Genomic DNA, 15210 nt, shown 5'->3' on the forward strand with positions numbered 1-15210 from the left:
GGCGGAGCTTGGACCTGAAGCGGAGCAGTCGCCATTTCTGCACGCTCCCAAAACTCCTGATAAAAATCTAGAAACACCCTGAGAAGAGACGGACGGATCACCAAACTAACCCCAAAAACGGCTTCTGGGGGGAGAGGCGCACACTTTCATGCCTTTTTTTCAAACCCCACGATCTGGCAAGGTGAAACGGAGGCTTAAGGCCTATCCCACGCCCAATATCACCGGACTGGAGTATTTCCTCAACGGGATCTTCACCCGAGGTGAGCCAGACCCAGCAGACAGCCCCCAGCCGACCCCCAATACTGCCCCAACGAACATGGGGAGGCGCACTCAAAAACCACAGCAGGGACGGCGGCGGAGCAAGCCGACATCGGAACCCTACTGCAGAGGCAGGCGCAATCCAAAACGGCCGCGGAGGCCTCATGGGCCCCGACACCATCCCGCTCTCAACCCCAAACACCTGTACATGCAGAGGGGGAGGAAGAGCATACCTGGACACCAACCCAAGTGCCACCAGATAACACTCTGGCCACTAAACAGGACCTACACAACTGGGTACAAGACATAAAACAAACGCTGGCCACGGATGTGGGCATACTTAAAGGAGACTTACAAATTGTGACAGAACGAGTAAGGGGGACGGAAGAGACCATCACAAACCTGATAACAGACATGACGCAAATGAAAAAAGAGCTTCATCAAATGCAGATCAACCAACAGGGTCTCTCCCTACAAATGTCGACCCATGAGGACCGTGCCAGTCACAATCATATAAAATAAGTGGGATACCCGCCAACGTCACACCTGACGACTTGCCCCACTATGTGAGGAGGCTTCTAGCCACCATCCTACCGCCCGCAACAGCCAGGAAAACCACCCTGGATGGGATGTACAGCCTTCACCCAATATGCCCAACATAAACTCCAGAGACGTCATCCTGCGCTGTGCCACCTCACGAGACAAAATCAACATCATGTCGGCAATACGGGGTAAATCTCCCCTGGACTTTGAAAGTGCACAATTACTATTTTTTCAGGACCTAACTAGAGCCACGCTCCAGTGGCGCCGTACATTGAACCACCTCACAAGCCAATTACGCACCGCTGGGGTGCAGTACAGATGGGGCACACCCAGAGTCCTCCTGATCACCCACAACGGGACTACCCACAAGATCTCCTCGGACAAAGAAGCTCCTGATGTGCTCGCCAAGTTGGGACTGCCAGACAATGGCCACTCTGCACGTGCCCCTACACAGACATGGGACCCAGACACCATAATACCATTTACTCTGCGAACAACGGAACCAGTAAACCGAGTCACCTGACTGACCACGGCGAAAGAGAACCTACCAAAAGTCCACGCGGACCTTGTAGAAGCCTAGGATAACGTTGACTCTTATTTTTTCCTTTTTTCTTTCTTGTTCTTTTGTCCTTTAGTAATTTTCATGCATGTACATAATTATTGTTTTGCCAACCTACGAGTTAAGCACACCCGAATAAGGTTCCTACACTTGTCAACACATAAGACAGCCTCACCTTCCGGAGGCCCAGCAGATGTCGTCAGCTCCGCTGACCTTACGAAGAAGCGACAAACCCCCCCCCCCCTGGTCAGGGGCAACTAACCCCCTTTGGTGACCTGGACTACTGAATACTTTGGTGCCCAGTTTCCCAAAGCATCCCCACCCGAACCAACCACGACTTATTTACTCACCTTGAACTTGTCTGAGATATCTTGCCACAAGACCTATCCCATGAGTTAGTCTGCGCTACCACACTTCATCTTAAGTTGACATCCTAGTTCACATATTTCCTTGAACCACCACAAAGAGTAGAGCTCCCCAGACTAACACACCCACTTGCCTATCCTGCTTAATATGACACATAACTTACTTCAACATGCATACACCTGAACAGTCAAATTTGGCAACTTGGACACACAACCCTGATGAAACCTTATGCCTGTCTTGTTAATAAACACATCTTAGTTGAAAGTTTAACCACGATACAGAAAAACAAAATGTGCGTAAACATCAAAATGTCACAATGCTATACTACTTGTACTGACGGAATGTTTAAATGCCTGCTGTTGTGGCAGAACTCACATGTATGTAACTATAAGCACAATGCAAAATAAAGAATTAAAAAAAAAAAAAAAGTCACATGAAATGATTCTAAAAGGTGCCCATCTACATGGCACATTAAGTTTGTCCTCAACATTTAACACCTTTTATACACAATAAAGTGTATACAACATACAGCACAGATATGCACCTATACCCCAACCTTATGGACATACTCACTATTTTAATAACTTGCAAGTGTAATAAACCTAGTTGCTTACCGATTAGGATTTAAACTTTAAATGTGAAATTGCAGTCATGATCCAATAAAACCACATATGGAGTCATTTGAAAGAGCCTGTCAGTGCTAGTCAATTTTGTACCTGTATATCAACATATTCTGAATTTCCAGCACCATTTAACGTAATGATTCCCTACTTGTTAAAAGCTACATAGGTTGATTAGTAAGATCTGATATTGTACCTGGTCAGTGCCCTCTTCCTATTTTCCTTGGCCCGCACTTTTCTCATGAGATCATCTAGCTTTTCTGAAGCTGTAAACTGCACCCCCAAATCTTCATCATCATCGATGTTTATAATGTCACGGTAAAACAAGGATATATCAAAGCCACCAGGTTTCTCCAGATGCAACAGGTCAAGAAAGATTCCTTAAATAGAGTCATACAGTGATGTTTTACAGAAACACAACACACACACAGCTCCAATAGAAAGCACTGTGAATAACCTATATAAAGTGAACACTTACTTAGGTAATTACTGTCGAATGTTGTTATATATCTGAACAATGGATGCATACTATACACATTTGTATGCTTACCCATTTCCCGAAGATCTTTAGCTTTGGCAATTGCCTGTGTGATCTTGGCAGGGTTCTTGGAATGAGGGTGGTCTTCATTGGTAAATAGCATGATGCGTTTATGACTTGTTTTAGTTTTCACATGGCTAAAGAGGTTTGAGCACTGCCAAAGTGCATCCCCAAGAGAGAAGTCCTCGCTATGTCCTATTGTGTCAGAAAACAGAGATCTCCCCTTCTCATCCTTGTACTTGTCCAGTTCTAAAACTCTTTTTGAACCTGAAGAAGAATAGGATTTGGTTTATAAAATAATTTTTTGTACATTCAACTTGGACTTAAGACTAGTTGGTTCACAATAACAAATATATAGTTAGGGATTAAAAAAAACACAAATAATTTCTGTGAAATCACGTTTTGGTATAAGCACAAAGAGTCAACTCTTGAACTCTGGCTTTCTTATTCTTCCAGACAAACTGATAGTTATCCAATTTTAATAGGTGTTAATGAGTAAGATACACTGTCTCAATGAATCATAGAACATAGCACAGAAACAGACTGACCATAAAAAAATTGAATGTTCAGTGAAAATTAAAAATCCAATTAGCACAAGTACAAAAAGTGTCTCAGTCCAGTAGGCTGTACATATTTGTATGTTGATGCATTGAGAACAGTTAAAGGGACACTACAGTCAACAGAACAACTACAGCTAAATGTTTCAGAGAAAAGGCAGTGTTTACATTACTGCCTACTAGAGGTGCTTCCTTGGTCAGTGTGGCACAATGTGACATAGAATGTTCCCCATAGAGATGCTAATTGGCACAGCGCTGCATTTTTCCGTGCACCTGCAATAGCCCCCCCAATGCTTTCCTATGGGAAAGCATGGGATTGGCCAATATCATCAAGCTTCATGATATAATCCAAGGAGGTGAAGCAGAGACCCGCACAGCACAAAAAAAATAGGTGAGTAAAACCCCTCTTTAACAAGTGGGGCCAGCCACCTAAACAGCATCATTAAAACTATAGTGTCAGGAATACATGTTTGTATTCCTGACACTATAGTGTTCCTTTAAAGTAGATTTTCATTTACTACAGTCATGTCAGGCTGGTACAGAAATAGTTTTGTTTCAACTGCGAGTAATTAAAACAGTGTATACTACAAAAATGTTCGTTGACCTGGAGATGCAGCATATTATTTACCAGTTGATCCCTTATAAGCCTTGCAGTAATAGCTAAAATGTAATCCCCTATCACTGCCTTAAACATGACAAAATGACAAAAATTCCTCTGTATGCTCAGCTTGTCATCAATGCTCAATCGAAATATTTACATGTCAATAGATTTGCATGAATTTCAGTTTGCTTTTATTGGGGATATTAATGTTACACATTGAAATGCTAAAATATACTACATGGCCAAGAGACATAAACCAACCTTCATGACTATACTTTGAAATATACCGTTTTATTTTGTTACAGAAAATACTACAGAACAAAATCTAATATACTGCAATTACATGGTCATATATACAGAAAACAAATACATACGTGTACTTTACTTTAGGGCTAATATTGTGTGCATTTCCCTACCTGGGCTTTCCAGATCATGAAGAACATAGATATGTTTGAAAGCATCAGACTTGCTCTCCTTGGTACCAAAGAACACCACAGATAAGAGGTCTTGCGCGCTGCTTATGATCTTAGTGGTGTAGACGTTACGAATACACTGGTTAAAAAAAAAATACAAAAAATAAAGGACAGTTCACAGCAATGGACTTAAGTTTAATGACTGAATTTTTACCTACTAATATATAAAAATTAAATTTGTACATTGGTGCTAACTCAGTCGAAGCAGGTGTATCGATTAGGAGAGAAACCCATTTAAAAAGAGAAACCTTCCATGACCAGTTCGCGCTAAGCAAAGCACACAACAACCAATAAAGAAAGTTAATCTTAAAACTGAGTTATATGAAGAAGTATGGTTTCATGGTATTTATTGTTTTAAATGACAATACAAAAGAGAAAAGTTCCAAATAAATATAGAGTGTGCAGATGATCATATCTCAAAATGATATTCTGAGCTCCAAAACAACTAGCTTAATGAAGTAGTTTTGGTATGTAGATAAAGCCCCTGCAGGCTCACTGCTAAATTCTCTGCTGTTTTGGTGGTAATAGCTTTGCTTGTGCAGTCCAAGTCCCACCTCATGTAGCTGTGATACCCGCAGCCTCCATGGGAAAAAGAACGGTTTTCAATCAGATAAATAACCACTTAAGGACCACATGACTGTCTTTGCCAAAATTCGGTGCGGGGCTTAAATGCCTGCTGACAGCACAGAACGACATATTAAAAGTACCAACAGTGTTATACCTGGCAGTTGGTATACAGAGGCTCTTTCTGAGGTACACTAAGTGTTGATGATGTTCCCGTTTTCCCGCCGTTAAGCTTTTACAAAAAGTAAAAGTCATGTATTAAAGAGTACTTTGTACAAAAGAAATGGATCAGCGCTGATATATCAGGGAGTAGGCAGCAACCACAACTAAGGGGATATTGTAGGTATCGCTCAGTCTTTTGGATTAACTGGAGCTGAAACGACAATATATCCCGAAGTGGGGATTGTACCACTACCAGCACTAGATGCTAGAGCTGGCTATAGCATATTTTAATGTGGTTCTCAACGTGCTAAATTTTGCTTTAAAACATTATTTCACTCCTTGCAATATTGATTTTAAAACATCTAAAAATTAATTGAAATCCTAGATATACTGCACATTTTAACAATAAGGACTAAGTGGTGAAACTATTTTGGGTTGTTTTTCTTTAGTTGAACTTGTGTAGAAATGATTACATGTAAAACTAAGGAAAAATAGTTTTTAATATTTCATACTGTTACAAATACATATAGGGCATAAAGAAAAAACTATTTCCCATTCTAAAAATATATAACATGTATGAGTGTACCTAAACAGGTTGAAATTCTGGTAGAATGCACGCATGGCAAAAATGCAAAATAAAAAGTCCATGGTCACAAATGTTTAGGGTTTCAAGAGCCTTGGTCCTTGAGATGTTAAAGCATGTTGTATTTAGAAATTCTTATTGCCTGCTCGGTTGATTGAACTTTAATTACACACAGGTGGATAGAAGTTCTAAGTTAAAGGGAAACTCCAGTGCCAGGAAAACGATCCGTTTTCCTGGCACTGGAGGGTCCCTCTGCCTCCCACCCACCAATCCCCAGTTACTGAAGGGGTGAAAACCCCTTCAGTCACTTACCTGAGGCAGCGGCGATGTCCTTCGTCGATGCCTCTTCCTCTGCGCCGCTCCTCCCTGTGCTTCCGCCGGCCGGTGGGCAAGACTGATCCCGCCCACCGGCCGAGGAGACCTAATGCGCATGCGCGGCAATGCCATGCATGCGCATTAGCGCTCCCTATAGGAAAGCATTGAAAACGAATGCGCGGTAATGCGCGGTAGTGCGCTCAGGACTTCAGAGGGCGGCATGAATGCCGCCCTCTGAAGTATGTGCGCATGTGCGGCGAAGCCGCGCATGCGCACAAGGGAGCAATGACGCTTCCAAATGGAAGTGTCTGATTGCTCCCTGCTCGCGCCCGCCTATTTCGTCATTTTGACGAAATAGGGGGCGCGGCTTCACAAGGCTCCCGGCGCTGGAACCAGGTGAGTAAAATTGCTTCCCTGGAGAGTCCCTTTAATATATATATAAAAATAGCACAAAACAGAAAAAATATATATATTTATATCAAAATACACGTAGAACGAAATAATATATATATCTATATACATAAATATATACGTATATATCACTATATATATATATATATATATATATATATATATATATATATATACACACACACACACACACACACACCTATATATAAATAAAAATATTTTTAAAAAAAAGATATAGATATAGAGATATATATATATATATATATATATATATATATATATACACACACACACACACACATATATTAATTCTACATATTTATTTATGTAATATTTTTACATAATTAGGTATCTTAATTCATTACAATTAGCGGGACCTGCCTGACAACCCATGCCGAAAGTATAGGGAATTTAATTTGCTAGCACTATATTTAACCCTATAACTTTCCAAGACACCATAAAACCTGTACATGGGGGGTACTGTTCTTTCGGGAGACTTCGCTGAACACAAATATTAGTGTTTCAAAACAGTAAAATGTATTACAACGATGATTTTGCCAGTAAAAGTGAAGTTTTTTGCATTTTTCACGTACAAACAGCACGGACGATATTATTGCTGCGATACTTTTTTTACTGTTTTGAAACACAAATATTTGTGTTCAACGAAGTCTCCCGAGTACAACAGTACCCCTCATGTACAGGTTTTATGGTGTTTTCAAAAGTTACAGCGTCAAATATAAGGCGTGTGTTTCATTTTTTTCACATTAAAATTCGCCAGATTGGTTACGTTGCCGTTGAGACCCTAGAATGAAAATTACCCCTATGATGGCATACCATTTGCAATAGTAGACAACCCAAGGTATTGCAAACGTGGTATGTCCAGTCTTTTTTAGTAGCCACTTGCATTTTTCACACACAAACAAATACTAACGCTAACTTTGGCCAGTGTTTGTGACCAAATGGCTACTAAAAAAGACTGGACATACCCCATTTACAATACCTTGGGTTGTCTACTATTGAAAATGGTATGCCATTATGGGTGTAAATTTCATTCCTGGGCTACTATACAGTCCCAAAGGCAACGTAACCAATCTGGCGAATTTCAATTTCAAATCTAACGTGCTATATTTGACCCTGTACCTTCCCAAAACACCATGAAACATGTACATGGGGGTACTGAGACTTTGCTGAATACAAATATGTGTATTTTATTGCAGTAAAAGCAAACAGTATTATGACATTGACAGTTAAAATGTCATGTAGAACTAAAAAAACTAAAAGAACTATTTTCTCCCATTTTTTTCATATTAAATTATGTTTCATATCTAAATATTTGATATTAAATGAAAGCCCTGTTTCCCCTGAATAAAATTATATATAATAAGAGGGGGTGCATTTAATATGAAAGAGGTGAATTACGGTTGGACAGACATATAGAGCAAATGCCAGGTTTTGTTTACGTTTTGTTTTGTTCACAACGTGTACATTTGGCTCAGTCCTTAAGGGGTTAAATACTAAATGGCAGAGAAATAAACAGTGAGACTATCACTGTATATCTATGAAAAAGCAGAAATATCAGAAAAATTAAAAAGGTGGAGCAAAATATTATTGTAGGAATGTTGAAATATTTCACCTGAAGAGTAAGGTCAAATGGAGATAACCCATCATTGGTGAGGTGGTTAAACATAGACTTAGAGGCATCAACAAGGAATATTAAGCAGTCTCGACCGCCAAAACGATACTCTAAAAATAAAAAAAGTCAACTTTATATTTGGAAGAAAAAAAAAGAAGAATAAAGAAAGGAAGACAAGTTAGGTTTAACTTTTCTTGTAATACATAGTTTTGGTTTGTTTTCGAGTTACGTTTTAATTAAAGATTTTATACACATACAATCAAAGAATAAGTTGAAAAAATATTACAAAAATAAGAAATACAAATAAAGAACCATGAACAGTTCACACACAAAAAACAACGGCTTTACATTTTACAAGGCTACTCAAAATCACCTATCCTAGTAAACATGGCTCATGTGGGCTTGACACAATGTGGCCATATGACCTAGTTCAGGGCTTGACAAATTTGTTTAGATTCTAGGAGCCAGTTTTTTCAAATTAATTTTAAGTTTAGTTTTCAACGAGAAAAATGCAATTCTTAAGTGACACTATAGACACCAGAGTTATTCTGGTGTCTATAGCCTGTACCTGCAGGCCTTTCAATGTAAACACTGTGTGCAGCACCAACGTTCAGCGTCTCCACACTCTGCATGGAGGCGTTGAATGTTCCCCATAGAGATCATTAATTAAAAACATCTCTATGAGGAGATGCTGATTGGCACAGTTTTGCTGCGGATGCGCAATATCCTCCCAATGCTTTCCTATAGAAAAGTATTGGCTTAGCAGAGATCATAGATAGATGATCTCAGCCATGGAGACAGGACCAGCCACGGCGATAAAAGGAGAGTAAAAGGGGCACACACAAACACACTCTCTGACGGGGCGCACACACGCACGCACTCTCTGACAGGGGCACACAAGCACACACTCTCTGACAGGGGCACACAAGCACACACTCTCTGACAGGGGCACACACGCACGCACTCTCTGACAGGGGCACACAAGCACACACTCTCTGACAGGGGCACACAAGCACACACTCTCTGACAGGGGCACACAAGCACACACTCTCTGACAGGGGCACACAAGCACACACTCTCTGACAGGGGCACACAAGCACACACTCTCTGACAGGGGCACACAAGCACACACGATTACGATTTTCTTTTCTTTGGTTTTTACTATATATTGGGGCTGATGTGTGTTGTAGTCCTTGCTGCTCAAGCGCAGGACTTCTCTTTTTGTATTTGTATTTACTTTTTTATCACACAGCCTTGTTACAATGCTGCTACCCATCCCATGTGTTCCCTATTAAGGGTTAATAAGTATAGGGGTGTATATAAAAAATACCCCTTTCTGTCTCATTAGAGATATTTTTGCCAGAAGCTCAAGGAAGCAGGCTGAAGGGTCAGTGTTAGGACCCGCTTAGGGGGGTCTGCCTTGACGTTGGCAGGCGGGCATTCCCTCCAATGGCCATTGGAGCAACTAAATTACCTCCATTTGTCTAAATATACATAGGGATTAAGGAGAAAGCGCAGGTAACGATTTTCTTTTCTATAGAAAAGTATTGGCTTAGCAGAGATCATAGATAGATGATCTCAGCCATGGAGACAGGACCAGCCACGGCGATAAAAGGAGAGTAAAAGGGGCACACACAAACACACTCTCTGACGGGGCGCACACACTCTCTGACAGGGGCACACAAGCACACACTCTCTGACAGGGGCACACAAGCACACACTCTCTGACAGGGGCACACAAGCACACACTCTCTGACAGGGGCACACAAGCACACACTCTCTGACAGGGGCACACAAGCACACACTCTCTGACATGGGCACACAAGCACACACTCTCTGACATGGGCACACAAGCACACACTCTCTGACATGGGCACACAAGCACACACTCTCTGACAGGGGCACACACACTAACATTTTTATTTTAAATAAAAAATCCACACAGCCTACCTATCTTTGGGAGAGCGGAGTGGATTTTTTCCCTGAGGACCCATGGGGCTACTGTTCCTGCATGAGAGAGAGCAGTAATCTACCTGCAGCTCCTCTCTGCTCCCTCATGTTCTCTAGAGTGATGCAGGGGGCCAGAGTGACATCATATACCGACTCCCGGCATCATTAAACAGTGCGCAAGGAAGCAGAGAGGAGCTGCAGGTAGATAACTGCTCCTTGCACGCCGCCTACAATGCTCCCGCGGGCGCCACGCTGCCCCAGTCATATAAAGATATGGACAATGTAACCCTGAGCACGGATGCGGCCAGCTCCAGTGTTCCCGCCAGCTTTAATGCTTAATCGGGTGGCCTCCTTAATTAAAGGGCTGACATCCAAGGCACCAGGGCGAAATTTCTAGTCGCCATAGCGACCTGGCGCCTGGGATTTGTCGAGCCCTGATCTAAGTGAGTCCCGTGCTTGTTTGCTAGGATAGGTGATTTTGGGTAGCCTTGTAAAATTTTAAACTATTCTTTTTGTGTAGCGCTGTTCCTTGGTCTTTATTTGGTCTTTGCAGTGTACCAATTCTGGGTTGTGGCATTTTCCAGTTGTGACCCCAATTTCCTTTTTTCCTGTAAAAAATTAGAAATATGTCATGATGTGGGGAGGGAGGGGGGTGCACTTGCGTTCATTTGCTGCATCCTTCTTAGTGGATATACTTAAAAAAAATTTGTCTAAATGGTGGGTATAGCAACACCTAAACTAGTACTGAACGCACAAAAACAGTCTTATTAAAGTGCTTGTGACAGAGCTGCCATACTTTTGCAGATTACCTCTGCCAAGTCTGCTTCCTCGCTGCTTTAAGGAACCCTGGAGCACTTCAGACCAAGTCGCAAAAGCTTGACTGAGATCTCTGAGGGTCTTTTCCACCCTGGACCAGGCTACTGTGATTCTATCTCTGGAAACCCTATCTCCAGCAGTGCAGTGATCATAGCTCATTTCCCAAACACCAGGAAACACTTGGTGAAGATTAAAAACAAAAACCACCTTTATAGAAAACAGCAAATCTATTTACACCCCCAAGCCTCATTTACATACAACAGAATTCAAGTGGTACCTAATAGCAGTAGGACATTTCCAAAGTCAACCAATAACAGTATGGACTTTGGATATCAACCAATCATACTACAAAGCTTACAGCCTGTGTGAATGGAGCACTGTAATTTCCAGGAAGGCTGGGGACATACAATAGCAAGGGTTGAGCACCACATGATTTAAAGTAGTGGCAATGCAATCAATTAGAACTGGTCTGAAGGCGTCCCTGGAACAGTGCCCTTCTGAGAGAACAATAAGACAAGAATATGGTAGAGAGGGAAAGGCATATACAACCTGAACAATCAATACATTCAGTTTAATACACAGGACCAAATTATATTGGGGAACATACATGCATTCATAGTAACACAATAAAACAACAGACAAAGGGTCTCTGGGTACTGGGATTTGGATGTAATACAACAAACATCCAGTGCCCATTACCCACAGGGACAACAGCCGCTTTCAGGGGCTTCTGGTACCAGGCCTATAGTCTGTGGGCAGTAAGCTAGTCTTGACACCTCTCCAGAAGGCTGTGGCACGGGAGCTTTCCTCACAAGGCCATTTGTATGTGTAAATACAAAATGGAGTAGCTCTGTGCATATAACCGATATAAGTTAGGGGGATTGCACAGCAACATACCCCTACCTCTTATGAATACATATTTGCAGGTCTAACCTAAACAAATGTGATTAAAAAGTTGCCATGTGTCTTGTCCCAAGAAGATCTCAACTTTTCATCTTAATCAGGAATGGATTTTAATAGCTTTTTTGTCTGATTCTAGAAGTTGTAATGAAGCTATATGCAATAAATTACAATGAATATATATATAAAAAAAATTTTAAGCTATGCCAACATTTTCACACATACCATTAGTTTCTGCTTCTCCATCTTCTTGTTCCTCTTCTTCATCACCCTCCTCCTTGGAATAATAAGACCCCCATTCAGGCATGATTTAGGAGTTCTGCAAGAGATAAGAATATTAGCTAGCCTAATCTGCAAAACTCAATGGACAGACATTATAAAAACAAAACTGCATACACAAAAAGAGAATGCAAATCACATAAAATGCTAAATGTTTGGGGGGCGGGGCCTGACCGCCGAGCTGGCTGGACGTGGGGCACCTCTGCTCCTCAAAGAATCCCCAATATCCAGCGCAAAACACCCTAATCTCTCCTGAATACCCGAACAGCTGCTACAAGAAGGCGAGGGGGGACCCGAGCACAACTTAAGGGGTGAATACTGACCCCCGTCCTGCCGGCAAGGATGATCGCTGGATGGCTGGGATTGTGGCCTGTCGTGAGGCTCTGGCGGGAGATGCGGCCGGTCTCCCGTGCTTAGTCCGGCGGGACCTCCCATGCACTTAACGAGGGCCCCGTTCACCCCCCCCTGTGGGCCGGGGGGGTTATCCCGGACCCCACCGGGGAAGCAGCAATCTCCTATGTAGCCTCAGTGACAAACGGCGCAAATAGGGACCGCATGGCGAAAAACAAAATGGCCGCCGCATCAATCACCAGCGGCAGAACAGGAGACCCACAGGCACAGACACACTCTTGCTGCACACCAAATAACTCTAAGGAGGAAACGCTCAGAAAGTAAGGAAGGCTCACACCTGCATAACATGAGGCAATCTCTCACCATGGTCACCGGAGGATCAGAGGGAACTCAATCGGGACTCTAACCCTGCTGTGTCACAAGCTCCCTCTCTCAAACACCAGAAGCTGCAGCTAGCACAACAAGAGATTAACCCCTCCCTGGCAAGAGACCTGACTACATCAAGGACACTGACCGATCCAGCACAGAGGCAGGGAGGATCAAGCGGAGGCTAATTATATATTATATGTGCCATGTGTATATGTATGTATAAGGTTGTGGACTATGGCAAACCCTGTGTTTCAGCACCTTACCTTTACAAAAATCCCGAGTGTAAACTGCAGCTGAATCTCCTTCTGTAATTCCCCATAGAGAGCAAATATGAAGCGAGACCATGTGGAAAACCTAGCGCTCTGCTGCCCCCTGGTGGTTAAATTTATTTAAGCATACAGAAATACACTCTTGATGTTTACTTTTATAGCCTGTACTAACAATCTAATGTTCACACTACTTAAAAAAAAACCAAAATGTGCATTGTTACACATGCCTCACTAACACTGATCTATGTTAAACGATCTCTCGGCAACAGCTGTTGGGGCATTGCCAGATTATTTGTACTGTTTATCCTATGCACCAAAAATAAAGAATTTAAAAAAAAAAAAAAAAAAAATGCTAAATGTTTACCAAAATGATTTTAGATTATTTTCTTGCATCTAGATTTTTTTTTTTAATCCTCTTTAAGGGGTTACTCCAAGCACCATGTGTGTTCATGGTGCTTAAAGTCTAATTTGTAAACTTAATTTTCTTTTAAATGGAAGTCAAATTTAAATTATCTCTCGGGTTATTTGGAGGTCATGTGAACAGCCCCAAACATATACTTTACTTGCTTGATAGCTAATGTGTATTCCTGTGTATTTGCACATCCATTCACTTTTACCACTAAGTACATAAAAATGTAAGGTATTCTATAGGGCAAGGATTACAAGGTCGTTTCCTTCTGACCCCCAATGCTCTCCTATGGGGATTTTACTGACGCTGGATGTCCTCTTGCAAAACGTGAGGAATTCTAGAGTCAGTTAGGCGATAAAAAAAAGTCGGTTAGCCACTATGAAGTGCCTCTAGTGGCTGTCTGATTGACAGCCACTAAAGAAAGGCTTAGTTTTGCAATGTAATCATTGTAGTTTCTCTAAAATTGCAATGATTTACATTGCAGGACTAAGTGGGACTGAGACAGTGCACCCAGACCACTTCAATGAGATGAAGTGGTCTGGACGACTATACTGTTCCTTTAAATGTCTTGTTTAAGTTATTATTTTATTTATTTTTTTAAATGATAAATACACACAGAAAATAGAAGGCTGAAAGAATTAAATTAGAGCTTGTTTTGGCTCCAAATAATGGAGACATGATCTGAAAAAGGGAAAGAGGTTATTTCGCAGAAATAGAAAAAAAAAAAAAACAAGGTAGTTTATTTAATTGATTTTTTAGTGGGTTATAGTGGGGAATGGAGAAATCTCCTTGAGAATACAAATGCATGCTTAACTGGTAGCACAGGACGAATACGTTTTGGAGCTAAACCTGGCAGCAGAGAAAGGTTTAAATGAATACTGCAAGCACCATAACCAAAGTCTGGTTACCCCTCCATTGTACGGAGTCACCTAATTAAAATGCCAGCCACTTCCTGCCTCCACTACTTTACAAAAAGAGTGTGGGAAGATCTGTCTGAGAATAAGCATTTCAGGGCATAGCTCACTAGCTGAGAATGATCTCCTGACACTCTTAGCAAATGCGCAAGCTTAGCACAAGACAACTGATGGTTCTAAACTTCTAAATCTCTGTCAGAGGTAGTGGAGGCGAGGAGCAGTATCTAGTTAACTCCAGGTCAGACGTCATGGCACACTGTAGTGGTTATGGTGCTTGTTCTTCCTTTTAATCACAATTGAAACCTTGTGAGTGGCTGCACTCAGCAGGTGCTTCTAATAAAATAGGCGAAAATAAGAAATTACTCGGTTTCGATGTAGATAATGCCCCTGCAGTCTCACTGCCAAATTATCTACCATTTAGGAGTTGAATCACTTTGTTTATGCAGCCCTCGTGACGTTTTCCCTATGTCTTATTTTATAAAAGTGCCCAGTTCAGGAATGTAGAGGTTCATTCCCTCAGTATTAGCAGTTTCTCTTGTCCTTGGCCAATACTGAGTGCTTGCACGCTATACACAGCATCCTGTCACTGGGCAGCGGTACCTGGGATCCAGCCACTGCTTCTTACTTGGCGCTCACAGTCACTTCCGCATCAGAGAGCGCCCGCGTACGTACAACGACGTCACTACTCGTCGCCAGAGCTGATGGGCGGGGCATGATGTATCAGCAAGTTCAGTGGATGACACTGCAGCTTCCTCATTGGTAGTGACAGT

The 15210-nt window shown here is 41.8% G+C and overlaps 1 protein-coding gene across 1 annotated transcript in view; it reads right to left on the reverse strand.

Annotated features, from left to right (window-relative positions):
* Positions 1-15103, reverse strand: part of XRCC6 (X-ray repair cross complementing 6) — a 57290-nt gene extending 42187 nt beyond the window's left edge. Inside the window, exons 1-6 of the mRNA XM_063427412.1 lie at positions 15041-15103; positions 12075-12168; positions 8184-8293; positions 4459-4594; positions 2897-3151; positions 2543-2726 (exon numbers count right to left, since the gene is read on the reverse strand). Coding sequence (XP_063283482.1) covers positions 2543-2726; positions 2897-3151; positions 4459-4594; positions 8184-8293; positions 12075-12156 — 767 coding nt within the window. The 5' untranslated portion in view covers positions 12157-12168; positions 15041-15103. The remainder of the gene's footprint in view (positions 1-2542; positions 2727-2896; positions 3152-4458; positions 4595-8183; positions 8294-12074; positions 12169-15040) is intronic.
* Positions 15104-15210: the final 107 nt, after the last annotated feature.

The sequence above is a fragment of the Pelobates fuscus genome, chromosome 7 (genome assembly GCF_036172605.1).
Source record: "Pelobates fuscus isolate aPelFus1 chromosome 7, aPelFus1.pri, whole genome shotgun sequence".
NCBI classification, from domain to species: Eukaryota; Metazoa; Chordata; class Amphibia; order Anura; family Pelobatidae; genus Pelobates; species Pelobates fuscus.